At 38.0% G+C, this 19,455-nt stretch overlaps 1 protein-coding gene across 4 annotated transcripts; it reads right to left on the bottom strand.

Moving 5' to 3' along the window:
* Positions 1–431: 431 nt before the first annotated feature.
* cspg5b (chondroitin sulfate proteoglycan 5b) lies at positions 432–19,157 on the bottom strand. 4 transcript variants are annotated; one of them, XM_043217370.1, is made up of 7 exons: positions 18,693–19,157; positions 11,610–12,441; positions 7,789–7,977; positions 6,719–6,794; positions 6,110–6,166; positions 3,228–3,353; positions 432–1,183 (listed from the first exon to the last, which is right to left on the bottom strand). In XM_043217370.1, exons 1-7 carry the CDS (start codon positions 18,790–18,792, stop codon positions 893–895), a joined length of 1,671 nt encoding a protein of 556 aa, XP_043073305.1. In that variant the 5' UTR covers positions 18,793–19,157; the 3' UTR covers positions 432–892. The 4 variants fall into 4 exon arrangements, with proteins under 4 accessions (XP_043073305.1, XP_043073304.1, XP_043073306.1 ...); XM_043217369.1 differs by lacking the exon at positions 6,110–6,166 and having other exon boundaries at positions 6,641–6,794; XM_043217371.1 differs by lacking the exon at positions 6,110–6,166 and having other exon boundaries at positions 18,693–19,156.
* Between the last annotated feature and the right edge of the window lie 298 nt (positions 19,158–19,455).

Below are 19,455 nucleotides of genomic sequence, written 5' to 3' on the forward strand. Positions count from 1 at the left end.
TTTTTTTTTGCAGGATCAGGTTTAAAAGATGGCTATAGCTCACATTTAGTGTATTTTAATTTTTCATTTAGTTTGAAATTGAATGCCTACAGTGCTTTGATTTCTTCTGAAATAATACAAGATTTTACAAATCATTAAATCAGGTCACATATATACATTTTTTTGTTTGTTTTTTTTTGGTCTGTCTAAAATCCCTTTTGTCCAGCAAAAGGTTACATCCCTTGCGATAGTGTTTTTTTTTCTTTTTGGAGAAAAAAACATTCTTAGTTCTGTGCTTAACCTACATTCTAAGACTGGTTTTCACGTTGAAGTTCAGGGCTTTGTTCTTTTGTTTTGCCTTTTGACAGGGGAGAAAAATTGAGAAAAATATTTAGTAGAGAACAATTGAAGAACCCCATTTTGTCTAAGGAACCAATAACAACAATGTCAGATCTAAACAATTCTAAAATTCTTTATTCTTAGTGAAAGTATTAATCTAACGTTAAAAACACACAAAAAGCACCTTGTTAATAATAATAATAATAATAGTTATCAAGTTGTTTGCCCTGAACGTTTACAGGTTCCATCGATGCTGTGAATGCACATGTATGAATATGAATGTGCTTTTTGACAAAATACAAAACATAAAACTTGGCACCATAACACATTTGACATCAATGTTTATGTCTGTAATACAAAACGAAGAGTTTTCCCTATACACTCCTGCTGCACAAAAACTTACTTCATCTCACCATGTATCATCTACTTTTATATGTGCTTTTGTTTCTGTCAAAGCCAGTGCTTTTAACCTGCCTCCCAATTTATGCCTTGTTCATCCACAAGACTTGCATGTGGGATAAATTTGCCATTTGTTTAGTTGTACATCAGTCAGTGTTTGAAGCTTGTGCTGGTGTTAAGGTGTGTAGGCCGTGGCCAGGTGAGGGCTGGATGATCCGGACAGCACCCCAGGAAGGGAACGTGTGCTAATGGGGCTGTAGCTGGGTTCGGAGCTGCGTCTGGGGCACAGCTGGGACAGAGGTCTCCCCTGTACAGATCTGCCAGGAGGCCGGCGCAGCACGGGGGACTTTTTAGGGGATTTGGGAAGCTTGTAGAGAAAGACGTTGTAGTGCAGAGGGGGGCTTGTCTCGGGGAGCATTTTCGCCTCTTTGGGGAGAAGCAACTCTAAGTCGATGGTCACACCACCCTGGACACACACACACACATACAAAGGCACAGGCACAAGTACACGAGCGTAACACAAACAGGAATCCAAAAATAAATAAATAAAAGTCACATATAATACAATGACACGGACAAACACACGGTAAATCCATACATAAAGAAAAAACAAAGAATTAACAAAGTGCATAAATCGATAACAACTCCCTCCTGGCACTACAATTATAAACAAAGTCAGGAAACTATTAAACGATTGTTTTTGAGTATTATCGAGAGATTTGAGTGCTGACACCAAGCTGGCACAAACTATGAGGTGGGCATGAGCAACTAATCAGCTTGCAGGATTTGACCTCGTATTATCAAGCTGAATTAAACAAAGGATTGTACTTCACTTACGCTCTGTATTAAGTAGAGAGGTGCTTAATCTTTTTGAAGACCTTATTTTGTGGCTCATTCCCAACTGTTACATTTACTAGACTCAGTGCCCGCTAGTTTCAGTAGTCTGTATGTAATTGAGAGGCAAAAATGTGTAATTGTTGTATCAGTGGTTAAAATCTTGAACATATGCGATTCAAAAGACTTTTGTTTTGCTGATTGGATATGCTTTCAGAGGAAAGCAGCTTTTCAAATTTCAGGTGGCATGTTTAGGTGGGTTTTTTCATTTAGTGCATAAAGATTTAGTGAACGATTTCGCAAGCAACTAAGCATATAAAAGCTAAGTTACTATTATACTCAGATTCAAAGGAGTGCTCACTAAAGCAGGATCAAAATATTGTAAAATATTAGTACAATTTAAATTAACTGCTATTTAAAATTAATTTGGCTCAAAAAAAATTCATACATACAGTATATAGTGGAAAACATTACACTTTTTCAGAATTCTTTTATGAATGGCAAGTATAGAAGTAAAATAAATAAAATAAAAATCTGTAATTCTACATTTTTTTGCATCCTTGCTTTATTTATTTATGTTATATGGATTTGTAGCCTTTTTTTTCTCTCACAGCCAGACTGGAAGGCAAACATCATAAAAAAAGCATTCACGTGAACAAACCCAAATATGTAAAATCAGAACAGTCTTAAGCATTGATATGAGGGTGAAATGTCCAGTATGGTTAGCAGTACCTGAGGAACGCTAAAGCCATGCACAGATGCAAAGCAAAAGAGTGAGGAAGAGCAGTGAATGTGAAAAGGAGTCAAAACAGGAGTGGAGTTCAGGAATACACTGGCACTCAATTTGGTACTGGCAAAGTGTTTTATTCCAAACAAACTGGCTTTATTTATTTTCATTTGCCTTCAAAAAAAAAAAAAAAAAAAAAAAAAAAAAAAGTAGTACAAAAAATGTTTCAATACACCAAAATAATTAGTTTCAAGACACAATGAGCATTAAAACTGTATGATACTGCATATAAATATTAATCCAAGCAGTATTTGTATATATGTATATATATATTCAGACACACGCACTGAATAAGTCAACATACATCTACAAATCTCAGAATTATTTTTTACACAGTCTAAATAGCTACGATATTTCCAACAGACGTTTTGTTTGTTTCTTATATGAAAGAACACCAATGCATGCTGATTTGAGTAAGGCAGGACAGACAGGAGTTCAGAAGGTGACAGCGGTGAAGACTGAAGGTCAAAGGTTGAAAACCTGGCGGCTAAACCTTTGGGTTGTGGGGTGAAGTGTTTCCTAGCGTAGCGTGACTTAGCGGAGCACAGAATAACAAAGCTTGACATAACACGATGCAGCGTGACATCAGCACGGACAGCAAGCAAGGACAAGGTGAATGTGCTGGGAAGGTACCCTGGCGGTAGGAACTCCACCGCGTGACGACAGAGTACAAACAGAAGTTAGCATGCTAGTTCAGTACTTCGTTTGCGTGTTTTGAGCCATCTTGAGGTGAATGCAAGGAGGAGTGCCACGTCAGTGTTTAGTCCACTAATTAGGGTGTTTTAGTAATTTCAAGGTGTCAAATGTGTGTCTTGCTACAGTCACAGCGCCAGCTTGTGGCAAAGGGGTGTTACTACACGTTGTTCATGTTGTTCTGCATTGAGTTTACCTCCTCCGCATTGTCTTCTGTGGCGGCCTTGTCGTTTTCCAGTTTTGGCGTAAGCGAGTTCTGGTTGTTCAAAGACTCGTCCTCTTTAGGGGGACATTTGCATGGATCTTCTTTGCAAGAGCAATCCTGCGGAGCAACACACACACACACACACACACACACACAAGATGACAAAGTAACAAAATGTTTCCTTTTACACCTGGCATTAACATCTCAAATGTGTCTCCCGTGACCATATCCAGTGAAATACGTAAGGCTATCAGTGCATAACAGTCATATGGACTAGTTCTGATAGCTGTGGTTCTTTTTGGAGCTTGACAGACCCATAATTATTGAATGGAATGAGGGAGAATAAATTACAAAATTGTTATATTTAGGTGAGCCTCTATTTTTAGTGCAATCATTTTGCTAGTCTGTGGCTTGTCTGTCCATTTCTATCACCAGAAACTATTATGAAAAGTCAAAATAAGACAATTATTAGATAATTCAAAATTATGAATGTCAGTTTTGATCTCATAATAAAGTCTTGGTATCAGTCTTGACATTTGGTATAATTTTAAATCTTTCATAACTGACCAGTCAAAACGGACATAATAAATCAATCTTGAGAAACGTGTTCATTTTGACTTTTGAGGTCATTATTGTCTTTATCAATGACAATTTTGCCAAATGTCAAGACTGACATACCAAGTGAATTGTGAGATCAAAAGTAAATAATTCAAAGTCAACTAGAAGAGTATGACAGTTTGGGCTTTAGACACATTTGACATTTTTTTAAATTAACTTTATAATTAAGTGATGTACGTGAAATACAATTATCTCATAATGAAATAATTTATGAGTCAGTTATAAGATTCGTATTATTTCAATTTTATGTTTTCTGTCATAGATTTAGTGGAATAGGTTATGTTGGGTCACCGGATGTTAACACCAGATGTAAACGAGGCACCATAACAAACAAAACTTTTCATGAGGTAAATGCATGGATCTGGATTCAGTTTAGAGTAAAAAGGTAAACTTCAGAGCATAAACTGATCCACAACCAGTCAGTCATCACTATTATAAGAGACATCAACACACTACAAGCATAACGGTTACATAAACTGTATAATATGGCACTAACATTAAACCTTGCTTATTCAGAAGGCATTAAGCAATGCTTGTTAAAATGGTGTTACCAATGCAAGGTTTACTGCTGTGCACTAATGCTTGTCATTACAACACGCTGCTTAAAAGCAAAGCTTTTCTGTACAATTTTCTACCTGTGATATCCCTTTTGGAACCACAAAGGCAATGATTGTACATGCCATAGGGAGGAAAGAAAAGAAGACTATTCATGCTGCTGAAATCAGACATGTGTAAACACTCATTCTCAAGAGAGAGAAGATGAAAAATGTCAAATAAATTCTCCCCGCAGGCACTAAGACAAGTAAACAACTCACAAGTAAACAAAGTCACCTAGGGATATTTTCATAGCTCTTTCGTCTATGTTCTGTCATCAATCATCCCTCATTTCTTGCCTCGTCTCAGTCTTGCTCTATTTCTCCTCCTTGTTGCACAGTGAAGCTGTCAAACTCTTTTAATCATAAAACAGTCTCTTCCACGATGAGCTCACCGGGGAATGGACCGGCGGAGTTGAATGAGACGAAGAAATTTCATTTGTTGTGGCAATACGACCCCCACACAATCTGGGTTTCAGTTTCACCTCTGAATCAACAAATGGCCCAAATCAAAGTGCTGGAGAACAGGATCTGACAAGTTCGAGGTTCACCAGGTACGGCAGGGTGACGGGTGAATATAGCAGCAAGACCGTTTGGTCCTCTTTTAAAGATCAAGGAATAGGTTGGAGTCTGTTTCAGGAACATTTATTCAAGATAATCTACTCTGAAAGATGACCCCCAGATGGGAGCTCTTTTTTTCATCCATCTGTTCATGCACTGTCGATGTCATGATATCAAAAGGTTATTTTTGTATATTGCTATTGAGATTAGTTAGGCATGCTTTAATATTATGTTTAATTTGACAACATTTAAGTATAGAGTTGCTTATTAGCATGCATTGGCAAAACTTAAAAACTACCTTACTAACTATTAATAAGCAGCAAATTTGGAGTTTAAGGGCAAAAGTACAATGGTTTGGTAATAGTGAAATCAGACCTTACTATGAAGTGTAACCTTAAATTTCAATAAGCTGTTAATATTTCCAACTTTTAATCAAAATCCCTTTACATTTCCTCTAAAAACATTATCGCTACAAACAGGACCGTCACACAGTGGCATAATTATGACAAAGTGTTATTTGATTAAGTGTCTCATAATTTTGACCATTTATGTCAAAAGAGGTATTAAATATTAGACATTTTGTAAGAGTATATTTACCAATTAATACTATTAAATTATTTGACTTTTAGAATAACTTGGCTTTAAATGATGGCAAAGTTATTCTACATGTAACAGGAAATGCACGATTATATTTGATTCCAGACTATACAAATGAACAATATATATTATTGAATAACAAACAATACTAACAATAAATTATTTAGTACCGATATTTCATGGATCCTTACAATTATGAATATAATAGAGTAACATGTTGTCGGTGGTTTGAATGATGCGAGGAGATTAACAGCTGACAGACACACTACGTTCACTAGCAGGATGTTAAATTGCAGGAATCACACTAAAAAGTCACAATACAAACTATGTTGAAGAAGCGTCTATTTTAAGCGGCTAATTCTGTTATTGCTTGTAAATTCATAGGAAGTAAAGCCTTGAGATGTTTCAACCACGATTGTGGAATTTTAAGGTGAGTAGTAATGAAGCTACAGGATTGTTTTATTTGAATCGGCAGGGTCAGGAGGTCAGATCGAGTCCTCTTACCTCACTGCAGGGATCTTCTTTAGGTTTATATTCCCACGTGTATCTGCTCATGGTTTTCTAAGGAGTGGGGTGGCGAGAGAGGATTACTCTACTGACACACTTCTGGTACTACGTTATATTATGCCCTCTTAATTAAGTGACGCCTCTGGAGATATTGATTATATTCTTTGTACCTCATATAAGACAAATCAGGACTAAAACTGTTGGAAAAACATTGCATTGTCTGTCCAACTGCTCTACGCAACAGCTAATATGATCATATGTTTGGAAACACATAAGATAATGCAGTTTCTCCAGTGCTTCATGCAGCTTGCAGTACTTCACATAGGGGGCACATGCAGGTCAATGAAATAAGTGAAAGGAAAGAGCGAAGGATGAAGAGGATGGTGTATCTATTTATCTTATATTCCAACATGAAGAAAGAAATGAGACAATAAGCATACCACCTAAATCGAAAGAGAGAGATAGCACTTTATACCTCCAGTACTCATGCAAAGGAAAACAATGGGAAGAGAGGAGAGGAAAAGTTACCTGACACATAATGTTATCATAGTAAGCCAAAACACGGGCATGGGGGAGGTTAGTCGGGGTGTCACACAGTTTCCTTACATTTGCCTGAGAGCCCTCTGCGACGGTGGAGAGCGAGAAGTTATCGATGTGCTGCTCCGACTTTGGGCGGAACTTACTGAAAGAGCGAGAGAAAGACCAACAGAAAATGATTTCAGTAATGCAAAATAATAATAAAAAAAGACATTTTTTGAATTAGAAAAGTTATATGCTTTCTTGTCTCTAATGAACATTATTTAGAGAAAACTGTTTCAGTATGAACAGCATCAGTGCTTAACTATATATCATTTCTGACCCTGGACCACAAAATCAGTCTTAAGTAGAACAGGAATAATCGTAGCAACAGACAAGTTTACACTCTATTGGACAAATTTTTAATTCCAAAAATCAGTAGGATATTAGGTAAAGATCTAAAAACTTGATCATTAAACATATGATGCAATTTCAAGTTTTCCTTTCTCTTTGAAGTGTTACAAACTGTGCATAGATAAGATCCCTGAAGTTGCATCATTAGAAGTCATGATAAGCAGTAATTATGTCTCCACTGGATGCAACAAATGCATCGCTTTTTAATGCGCCTTATTGTAGTTGGTGTCTCAGTGTAAGAGGTGGAACATTTCCAACACATGGTCAAAAACATTACAAACCGACAGTGTCACATGGCTTGTACATTATTATTCTATTTGCACGCAGTGGATCAAAAGTTCAAATTGTTTCTACTACAAACACACATGCAAACAGGTGTTACCTGCGGCAGAACTCAACCTTAATCCCTTTTCACTGTTTTGTCTTCATTCTTATACTTCCCTCCTATTCTCCCTCCTCTTTCACGTCTCCGCTCTCAATCTCACCCCTCTCTTGGACTGTGTTTAAATGCCTTTGGCTGCACGTTATATAGGTCACTCTCTCGTGTAGCACTGTCAGATTGGCCTACTTTTAGCAGAGAAGGGTGACATCATTGTGTTTAAAGCCCATTTAAACACTGTACATTTTATTGTACTCCAGTGAGTATGAGCAACAGTGTATTCAGCTCAAATCAACTGATATTTAAAGAATCAGATCTCAAACTAAGACTCTTAAACTAAAAGTGTGTTTTTAAACGCGAGTGTCACCTGTGTTTGCGAAGTCGTCTGTTTTCAGTCTTAAGCATGTGCATCCTCTTGGAGAAAAAAACTACAATCATGAAGAGGAGGAGCAACATGATGGCGGCTCCGCCCACTGCTATACACATCACTTGGAAATCTGAAATGACCGACTCGCACCTGGAGCCCTTGTTCCAGATGTACTCCTGAATGTTACACCTACAAACAACAAAGAGAGGGATGTTAGAACAAAACTGGAATATAAAATAATCTTAATGACAGATGTTGAAGAAGCAGGATTTGAGACAATGCAGTCTATATGAACACAGAAGGAAATAATCAAGGAACTTTCAAATGCAAAAGAAAACGACTAGACTAGACAGATTTATATCATTTTATTTCCATTTCCGTGATTTTGCATTTTCCATTTTCATTGATTAGGAGACATAAGTACTATTATGGTTTACAGATTTCTCCTAATATTTAAGTTACAAAAGTGTATAGCGAAGTTCATACTAAGATCTTGGGATTAAGCACATTTTTAAAATATAGTTTGGAATAAAATTTGAGAATAGTTTGTGACATTAGAGAGAAATCCCATTTAATGCTTTTCCTACTGGCAACAGGAATGATGAATGTACAAAAATAAGTCTCAAAAGTATTTTTGTGTATTAAAGCAAATGACAACATGCGGTTTTACCGTGGGTGATATTTTCCAGACATTCATGCAAACTGGCCATTACAAACACCCATCTGTGCGAAGATGAAAGTAAGTGAGAAACAATGTACTGTGCTGTACAGTATAAGTGTGTTGTGTGGCCTGTTGACCCATTTATCATTACTATGATTCTACTGCAAGGTTACAGCAGAGCTTACAGCTGCACGACTAGACAGATGGCCCTGTCAAGGACATGCACATGCTCCTCTATTAGTGCCTGTCCCATAGAGAATAAAACACCTGAGGTGTCCTCAGTTCACAGCTTTTAAAAATAGATTTACAAATTCTCTCATTTACCAGCGTTGTCAGTGAGGTGCTCGATATCTTGAAGATGCTAGATCTATTATTTTAGCCCATATGGTTTGTTGACTGAGACACATGTAAATTACTGCTGTGCTGATATTTTTTTGTACAACAGTGCATTACATTTTTTTTAGTAACTTGTATTTTAGACAAAATATTTCAAGTTATATTTTTGTTGGCGGAGCAAAAACAGTAGTTTCAAATGAAGCCAAATCAAATAGCATTAAGCTAAAAGATATGATGGTGGGCAAGCACAAACCACAAATATACACTTATACTCTGCAGCCTATGGGTACATTTTGTAGTGAGTGAAAGGCCAATCAATAGTGCACATGCACAAAATCATTGCTCAGTGTGCATGTAGGCCATGTTTACTATTCAGCCTAAAAAGATCAATTTGAAACTTTTGTGGTCTAATACTAACTACCCATACATTTAGAGTAAACCCTTGGCGGCGCAACACAGAAAAGCATTCACTGATCCACTGTGTACCACTGATCCACCCCACAAAACTTACGTTCCTCTAATAATTCAGTCTTTATGTACCCTTCAAATGGAAACCTTGACTTTTCTAACAGCGCTGACCCTGTTAATGTAGACGGCACCATGTCAAGCTTTCTTTCAGCGATCGACAAGTTAGCCCTGCGGTGCCACGCACCAAAATCCAGTGCCTGACTGAAATTTACTTTTCATCCAATAATAGACCTGGACTGAACGGGGGATTGCTTTTTTTTATTATTTAAAATAAAATATTTAAAATGTTTTATTGATCAATTATAAGGCAAGAAAGAAACAGCCCATGCTGATTTCATTCTGACTTTAAAGCGAGCAGTCATCTGCTCAAATACACAGCTGAACACATCACATCATCTTGCCTTGAGGCTTCACTACACACAAATATGATTCTCAGAACCCCACTATTGTGGTCCAAAGCACCAGCTTGAGGCAGGGTCTTTAGCTCTTAAACTGAAACGCACACATTCACAGATCTGGGCTCTGACCCAAATCCCTTTGAGCAAATGTTTAATAAGGTTCTGCACTGGCCTCTGAGCAGAGTTGTGGATGCTGGTTTAGTATAAAGTGATATGATGCCAAGCCACGATGACAGGCTTGGAGTGTGGACCTGAAATTATAGCAGTTGTTTGTGAGATAAATTCTGAGCATTCTTAACAAGCATACAGGGATTCAATCTTTATCATAGTATTAAATCTTCTGATTATTACCTTGTGTCAAACTGAATAAACTTCTGAAAAAAAAGTCATGAATGTGTATGTCAATCTCCATCAAATGTGAAAGTCATTTAAAATTCTTTGGCGTTCTCTGTAAAGTATTTGTAATTAATAATGGTTTATGTACAGTAGCTTCATATTTCTTACATTTTGTATTCTGAAGCTGCTTACAAATAGTTTATAGTCTCGTCACTCTTGCCATTTTTGACAATGTCCAGTTCTTGTAAAATTTTTTATTCAGTCTGATTCGCTACTGTCTGGAGAGCAGTCTCCAAAAAAAACTGTGAAACAAGAAATACGGCCGCAGTTATGATAAAAATGTCACATTTATGAGATACGTTAGAGGTTTTGTATGTTAAAAAATGTTAATGCTTATAATGCTCACTATAAAATGACCAAAGAAATAGGCATCAGGAATGTGTTACTGAAGGACACTGATGACAAAAAACTGGGTCGTTCTGTTCTACCCAACTGCACAACACATTCTGGATGAAGTGTATTTACGGCAACAGCTAATGATCACTAATATTTCTAGCAGATGGAGGGAGAATAATAAAACTGAGTAAGTGCACTGTTGGCATAGTTTTGTCGTCAAACAGTTCTAGCAAGACGTCTTCATGTTCTTGTAGCAGCAACTAATGCAATGGCTAAAGAATATAAAGAATGATATTCTATATTATCTTATTTGTTTTACATGTGGTGGAGTGTTCCTGCATTAGCCGTTTAAATAAAGGCCAAAAAGTTTCCTATAAACCCTGTGGCAATTGCTGCACCGTGTAAAACTGCGTGCATGACCTGGTTAGCCCAGTCCCACATGTTTGCATGAGCTTGGCCCAGTTTCAAGATCATTGAGGGTAGGCCGTTTACTACTATTCCCAAGAGATGTCTTCAACTGAGACTCAATCCCTCTTCAATCCCAACATTTGATGTAAATCATAATCCCGCACCATGAACAGATGCAAGAACATGACTGAAGGATTGAGTTGCATCTTCAAACTCATTATGCTGATGCTGATTTCTTACACTACATAAATACAAGCCAAACATGTATGATGACACCTTTCTCAAACCAATTTAAATATTTTGATGAAAAGTGTAACCTGTTAAATGTTATATATTAAGTGCAAGTGCTGTATTACTTGTGTTTTTCTATTAAACCGCTGAAATTACAAAATGTTTCAAAACAGAATGGCATAAAGCTAATTTGATGAAATCAGGTTAAGACAATCTCTGAAACACTGATTTTTGCACAAACTAAAAATTAATTGTATGGAAATGTTTTCTCCAATTTAAGTGAATTGACTGCATTACTTTATTATTAAAACCTGTTCACACCAAGGATAATAACTACACACACATACTGGAATCATATTCAGAACATTTTCTTCCAGATGATGATCGATAAAGACATTGACAGCCAATCAGATTCCACACTACATTTAAGAGTTCAAGCATTTAAAGCTGCACATCACATAACTTCAGTGCATGCTTAAAAAAAACGCAACCTTGTTTTATGCTGTTGAGGATGCTCATTGGATATACTTATTACAGTTATCATTCTTGGTGTGAATGGGCCTTAGCATATGTGTGCTGCAGCTTACCGGCAAAAAGCACCAATACCGTCAACCACATAGCACTGTCCTCCATTGAAGCAGTAACTGGGGAAGATTTCGCATGATGAGATACATGTGCCGTTGTAACGCACAAATCCATAAAGACATCCAGAGTTGAGCACATCTGATGCTCCAGGTGAAGGTTCTCCAGATCCATCATCAGAGGTAATAACTCTAGTGTTGGAGGGAACTGCGCTGGCTATGAGAGGAACATTTTCGTCTTCCATGTCAGGTGGTGTTGGTTGGCTCTCCTCCAGATAAACTTCAGTGGGCGAATAGTCAGGTGACAGATAATCATAAAAATCAGAAAGGGTCCAGGAGGTTGGATCTCCACTCTGGAGCTGCTGAACCCAAGCAGGGGGATCGAGAACATGCTGTTGGTGAGAAGGGTTGTAAAAATTGACCGTGATAACTTCTTCTGGTTGAGAAGAGGTGGACTCAGGAGGAGGACCCGTGACAGGATCTAACAGAGTCCCATCTGCTTGTAATCTCTCTCTCTTCCAACGCGGGACGCTGTCCTGGATTCTCTCCTCGCTAAAATCCAGCTGTGACAGGCTACGTGTCCGGGGTTCAGCCAGCGTGGGCAGCCGGGCAGCCATGCCATCTATCGTCAAATCAATAAGGCGTTCCCTTTCAGCTGAATCAACAGCACTGGTTGAGGTTTCTCCACCGCTGCCTGACTCTTCTCCAGATCGTGGTTTTCGAGAACGAACTTGGGCCTGGGCAATAGATGTGACTTCACCCGGAAGTGCAGGCTTAAATCCCACCCCATTCAGGTCTGAGGAATTAGTGCCAGTAGAATTGCTGATAAATGAACTACCTGTAAAACAAACAAATAATAATAAAAGTTTGCCACAAACTCTTTTATTTATTTATTTTTCTGTATAAGAACACCTTTGCAAGCACTCACTGCTGTACTGCAAACTCAGCAACTCATGCAGACAGAGAACAAAAGACATAATATATACTCTGTATCACACACACCCGGACAAATCTGCTTAATTATACACTGCTGTGCGCAAGGCCCCAGATTTCTTTCCAAAGCGGCTTGTGGTAGCTGGATTAGCAGCTCTGATTTACTAATGTACCCCCCTGAGCCTGGGCTAGGATTGGGATTCAGATTAGGATTAAGGGCTGTAGGTTGAGACTTGCATTGGTCAGTCTGGATGGGTAAGCTTTAATGCACAAAGATAAACACACAATGGGGAATTCCTCTTTATGACTGGAAAATCTCACTGACCTAATTGATTATCTTTTACTGATACTGTACACCAGTCTAATGCAATCTACCTCGAATATGAAGACATTTGGAAACATGCTTTTTAATCAAAACTCAGTGTTCAGTAAGATATAAAGTCTCTAAAAGAAAGCTGCATTTAGCTGATCAGAAATAAAGTAGAAATAATAATATTGTGAATATTATAGTAAAACTGCCTTCCATTTTAATATATATATATATATATATATATATATATACATTATTCCATTGTTGCTAATCTTAATTTTCAACAGCCATTATTCAAGTCTTATGAAATCAGTCTAATACTATATACATAAGTATAAAAATAAATGCTGTTCTTATGAACTTTCATTTAAAATAGTAATCTTTTAACACCAATAAAAACAAACCAACAAAGTAAAAAAAAACAACCCCAAACTTCTGAATTGCATTTAAAACAAATGTCCACTTTGATTCTGTTTGAGCATTTAAACAGTAAACCGGTAACAGAAAGCAGATCTGAGGAACATTTACAGTCAGTTTTTACAGGTTGTCTTTTAGCAATCTCCTTTAAGTATTTGACTGACAGTGTGAAATTCCGTTTCCATGGGCATTCTTGGTTTAATTCTTCTTTTTTGTAAATTAATTCTAAGTCACACATCAACCCCTAACAGACACTCACTCACACACACAGTTGCCAAGAAGCAATGTAAAGGGGCTGCCATTTTGGAACATCTCAAAAGCCATGTAAAACAGAGACCCTTCTGTCCTCTCCACTTGATTCACTTCCTCTCTTTCTCCCATTCATTTATTCACAAAATCCCCCCTGAGAGGGTAACGGAGATGGCAGTGGGTGCATAAATTATTTCTCACATACCTCACGTGATGCTCAAGTATTCTCTTAAATTCTCATCTAGTCTTCCAAAGTTTAATTTCAAAGCAACTCCTTTAACTTTTTTTTTTTTTTTTTTTTGAAATACTTAAAAGCTAAATGCTACAGTGGAGAAAAACCCAGTGAGCCCTCAAAGACAGATCCGGAGAAGGGCTATGAGAGGAAAACGGTTGTTTTGATTTGCATAGCTCCTTGCGAAGGGGTCAGCTGACAGAAAAGAGAGGTTGGGGAAAGAGTCTAGTTGAAAGAAAAATAACACAAAACACATGCTATAATGGAGTGAAGATGAGAAAATGTGACAGCGAGAGTGTGTTTCTCCTTCCGCCCATTTGAAGACCAGTGCCAAAGCCTTTGAGAAGGATTTTGTCGCCTATTTAGTAAGCAAGTCAAGATTGCAAGAGAGAGGGGGATAGTGAGAAAAAAGGGGGGTAAGATGATCAAGAGTGAGAAAGAAATAGGGACGAGAAGTATTTTCTCATGACCTCACCAGTGAGACATTTAAATGTGTAAGAGTGTGTGAAAGTATGTCCTCTTCATTCTCTCACTGTGCTCACCGCCTCTATTTACAATCAATAAATACCACATCAAATCTGAATACAAATAAATGAATACCGATCTAAACATCAACCTTCAGTGCTATAGTACTGTAAAGCAACGCTGTACTGTTGAATATCTTAATATTCCCTTTTCAACTTCATTAAAAAAGCAGCACACGTTCTTCCTCTGTCTCTGGTTGACTTTTTTTTTTGCTTATGTAACACTCTTGAGGGCAGAAAAAAAGACTTGTTGCAGAGCATGGAAAACTGCAAATGTCAACTTTCTTCTCTCATCCCTAGTACTATCTTTCTCTCCCTCTATATCTGATTACCCAAACAGGCCTGTAATCTGAGGGAGTATTTGAGGTTACATGTCAAGATGTAAAACATCATGTACACGGAAAATGCATTAACGATAGAATCACAGTGGCAGAAATAATTAAGTGCAAATATCTAAAATAATTTTTCTGTCTATAACAGTCACAAATATTGGATTCCACTGCCTTTCTTTGAGTGCACAGACTTAAAAGACTAAAATTTCATCCCTACAATATAAATTCAGGGTATCTCTTGTTCTTTGAAACCACAATAATGGGAAAGACTGCTTACTTGGCAATGGTCCAAAAGGCAATCATAGACACACTCCACGAAGATGTTAATTTCAGAGAAGGTCATTACTGAAAGAGGTGGCTGTTCACAGAGTGCTGTATCAAAACATATTAAATCCAAAGTTTGCTGGAAGGAAGAGACTGGATAGGAAAAGGTGTTTAAGCAACAGGGATGAGAAAATTGTCAAGCAAAGCCGATTCAAACACTTGGGAGAGCTTCACTAGAAGTGGACTGACTCCACGCTCAAATATCTTCAGGAAAAGGGCTACCAAGACACTTCTGAAACAGAAACAACGTCAGAAGCTGAAAAAAGCAATGGGTTTACATTGAAAAAAATACCTTAATTTCTGATCCGAAGGCCTTATGGGTTTGTGTAAAGACATGAGTGTAATCCATGACAGATTTTAATTTTTGGTTGAACTAACTCTTTAGACCTTTCTTACAATTGGCTGCAAGCTTGCATTTAGATCTGCCTCCATTCACTCAACAACCAAAAACAAAAAAAATCATCTATTTTGGATGTGCGTCAGCATGCAGAAAAAAGGTCCCGTCACTTTTTACCATTTCATTGTAACTTTAAAATATAAGTGGCAGAAACTGTGCAGAACTTTGTGAATGACGGGCGTTTCGATTTCAGTGGGCGCAGATGCCATGCATGCCTGCCAATATCTCCTACTATGCAGCCAATGCCCTTTATGTAAGAGACAACTTAACATTTAACTCACCTCACCTTAATTTCAAATCTGATGACTTGGTATCCTAAAGGCAAGTGTCATTCTAAGCTCTGCTGAATAAAATCCACACTGGCACCCATGTGTTTAGTTATAAATAGTACTGTGATGGTGCTTGGCAGGGGAGCTGGCATGGACGTCCTTGGCATCAGGGATGGGGTGTAGGTTCACAGCAGTATCAGTGCAAAGCCGAACAGACATATAGAGATGCCAGACCTGGTGGATTAACCGTGCCAACTCCATTTCCCACCCCAACCTGTGCTACTCTTGTACAGCATGACCCATTAAGTTATGCCACCTAAATTAAATATTCGGGCCAAAAACTGCATTCGGTGTAGTTGAGATAATGTATCAGATAAATGAAATGTTAGTTTGGGCACATGTATGCGCCAGCAATGAGCATTTGAGCAGATTACAGAAGATCAGTTAAAAAAATTCCAGTTGACGCTAATCTCGATTTAAGAGGGAAAGCCAATTGTTTGTTTCACCATTCATAAACAGTACGGCTTTACGGCATTTTTTTGCTATATTAATGATAATTCTAAGAACTTAAAAGTAATGCAAAGTTTTGGTTTGACTAAATCTGTGAGTCCACACCACAATGTTAAAAAAAAATCACTTTTAACATTTTATTATAAAACATTATAAATGTTTAATATAGAACAAATGTAGATTAGTTTTAATGTGGACATGCGCATTTAAATGACAAATTAGCAAATAATGCTCGCAAAGACAAAAAAAAAAAAAAATCACCAATAATATACCAATATTAAGATTAATATTGGTTTATGCAAGCCGTCATCTGTGGATTTCTTGAAATCATAATTTTTGTCTTAATCAGGTTGATTCTTTTGCATTACTGGTTTATAATCAGAATTCCAGCTGATGCATGAATATGTTAGTGCTTGTCTATCTGTGTGCACAGCTTCAAGTGTCCGAAAGAGATTGGTCTCCTTGTTTGTCTACAAACGTCATAGAGTTTAACAAGTACAAAACTGGAACAACGGTGACATGATTAATTCAACTGTAATGTTTTGCTGCACAGACGCTGAAAACCAGCAAGTGTCCAACAGGTTGTGTAGTTCCATAAGTTTCCAACAGTGTACGCAGCTCTAGTGTCAGCGTCTGGCAGGATAAATACCGTTGGCCCTCACTGGGAGCTCCATACGGGCAGGCTAGGCGAGCGCTAACACTAGCTCGTTGACGCTAATGCTCATTGACAGTCTCTGCTGTTATGAGACCGCAGTGGCAGATGGCTCTCCTGTGCCATGCATGGAAAGGATCTAAAGAAGTTTAGCGAGAAAGTGCCCTAAAGAAATGATCTGAGGCTGGTTTTAGACGTTTTTAAAATAAACATCAAGACAGACATTGTTCAAAGACTAAATATGCTCACGTTTTTGTGAATACATCCTACTTGTCGCTTTTTATTTCTCACTCTCTCTCTCTCTCAAGGTTGCGGATGCTAGTGCCAGGTCTTGGCAAAAACAACAAAGAAGAGTAACAGCCTTTTGTCACAGCATGCCCACAAATTTCAGCTAGGCAATAGCAATGCCTGTTCAATTACAGTAATGATTGTCCCTAGTTTAACACAGCAACAGAAGAAACATCAAATATAAGTAAAAGAGGGAATAATAGCAACTGGCAACAATACACACATTTCACATTTCAGCTGAATGAATAGCAGTGAAAAGCGGTTTGACTTCAATAGAAAATGATGACATTTCTGAAAGGATAATGACATTCAACAGGGGTACTGAGGGCAAGATTTTATTTAGACAATTGATGGATTGTAATGGTTTTAAAAAAAATAATCACATTTTGAAAAAGATAACTTTTTTTGTAATAATGTGCACTAATTACAGTGTATACAAATAGTCAATTTTGATTGCATTGACCGGACTGATATTTGTCCACTTACCAGTGTCAGCCGATGTATATTGTTTTTTTTCCCCTGTCTAGCCAATGTTTCGGAAAGGAAGTTTTATTTTGACAAGTGCCAGGAATGCAAGCACCTTAGTGCAGACATGGAGTTTAAACTACACTATGCTATATCCAGTCAGCCTCCGTCATATTCATATTACGTCCTGGTCTATTTAATGCATAATTAGCCTTGCCTAGTCATTTTTTGTGAAAATATGATTATTTAAATACAATTTCATACTTATTGGCCACATCAACATCGGCATCAGCCATAAAAATAATAAATAAATAATGTCAGTTGACCACGACTTTAAAGCCCACTTTTTGAGGCCTATGGCTAATCAATACTGTCCATGATCGCTTACCAGAAAATGTGTTAATCAATGACTCAAGCAACATGCACCTGCAACTGCGCCATTTACATGTTCCCACCCCGAGCAATGGATTTGTTCATGATTTCAAAAAGCAAAATAAAAGCTATTTATAAGGCTGTAACGAGTGCTTAGATCAGTTTTCTCAGCAGAGCCTGCTTGCTTGATGAAAGATGCACGCCACCGAAGAGTCAGTGATACGATAACACATAGACTTTGGGAAGTCTGCCAAGAGGTCAGAGGTTCAGCTAAGTGCAAACGTTTAAAGCTTCTTATGCAAATGATAATTTCCTGCTTTACACAGTCATTAGTTAGGCCAAGGCAACAGTAGTGTGATGCAGGTCAATCAAGCCAATGTTACAGTTCGGTACTCAAGCAGCAAAGCCAGCTGACCTAGACTTCAGGAGCTGTTTAAAAAAAAAAAAAAAAAAAAAAAAAAACCATAATTTGGTAAGCTTAAACTTAGATTCAAAAATGGAGCGGCGAAAAGATGCACACGAGAAAATGCATTAGCGTTTTTTGCAAGCGAAAAGTAAACATTTTATATGACGGTTTTCTATTATAATGTCTAAAACAGCCAACACGATACACGTTTTACACATTAAAAAAAGGCATTGTGTAAAACATTTTTTCTCAGTGACATACATTTTTAAAAAGACGTTACTTCTGAAACTCAAACGACTAAAAACCGCAGGTTATAGGCTAAAAAAAAGCTCCAACAGGTGACAGAAAGGACCTCTCTGTTAAATGCAGAAAAGGCTGATCTATAGAAACATTGCGTAACAGTACTCACCACCGTTAACACACAAAGGAGCGACGTGAAGAAGCAGGACGCTGGACAGCACCACTGACTCCCAGCCCGCAGAAAACAGCGTGCGCCTGGAGTTCATCATGACACAAACTCTCTTCCAAAACGCTTCAAACGAACCGGGTGAACCTTCTATTTAAGATATTGTCATACGGGGGGAATTTAAAAGAACCCGAGCAATAATCCTGAACGCAAATCTCCTCGGAATGCGTTACGAAGCGCGCTGCCTCATGCCAACTTCGGACGCCGTCTTCAGTTGTTATCCCTCTTTGGTCGAGATTCGGGCCACCCTTTAAGCGTCGCTAGGGACCCATCATCTCTTATCCAGCTCCAACTGGATGCCAAGACAGTTGAATGCGTCTCGTTTGGTAAAGAGGAAGCGGACGGTTTCGCTGAGGAAGCGGACGGTTTCGGTTCGGGCTAATTCCAGCGGACTCCGCGCGCGCACTCCTCCAGCGCGAGTTTTATACGCCGGGCGAACTCACGGTTCACGAGAAGCCTTCTGCGCATGCGTCTCGTTACCCACACAGTTTGTCATGTGTAATAAAATCACTCAAGAAGTCGGATCAGCTCGGGAGTAAATATTTAACATTTACGGCACACAGATGCACTTTAATTAAGTAGCTTATAAAATATAGACAGAAATTGTTACGTTAGAAAAAATGTAACTGTGTTGTTCTTTGAATTAAGGTACATGATGCAGGCGGCTCCCCCGAACAAAGCGTCTGAAATTGGGTCACCCACAGAC

Source organism: Puntigrus tetrazona, chromosome 19, assembly GCF_018831695.1.
Source record: "Puntigrus tetrazona isolate hp1 chromosome 19, ASM1883169v1, whole genome shotgun sequence".
NCBI classification, from domain to species: Eukaryota; Metazoa; Chordata; class Actinopteri; order Cypriniformes; family Cyprinidae; genus Puntigrus; species Puntigrus tetrazona.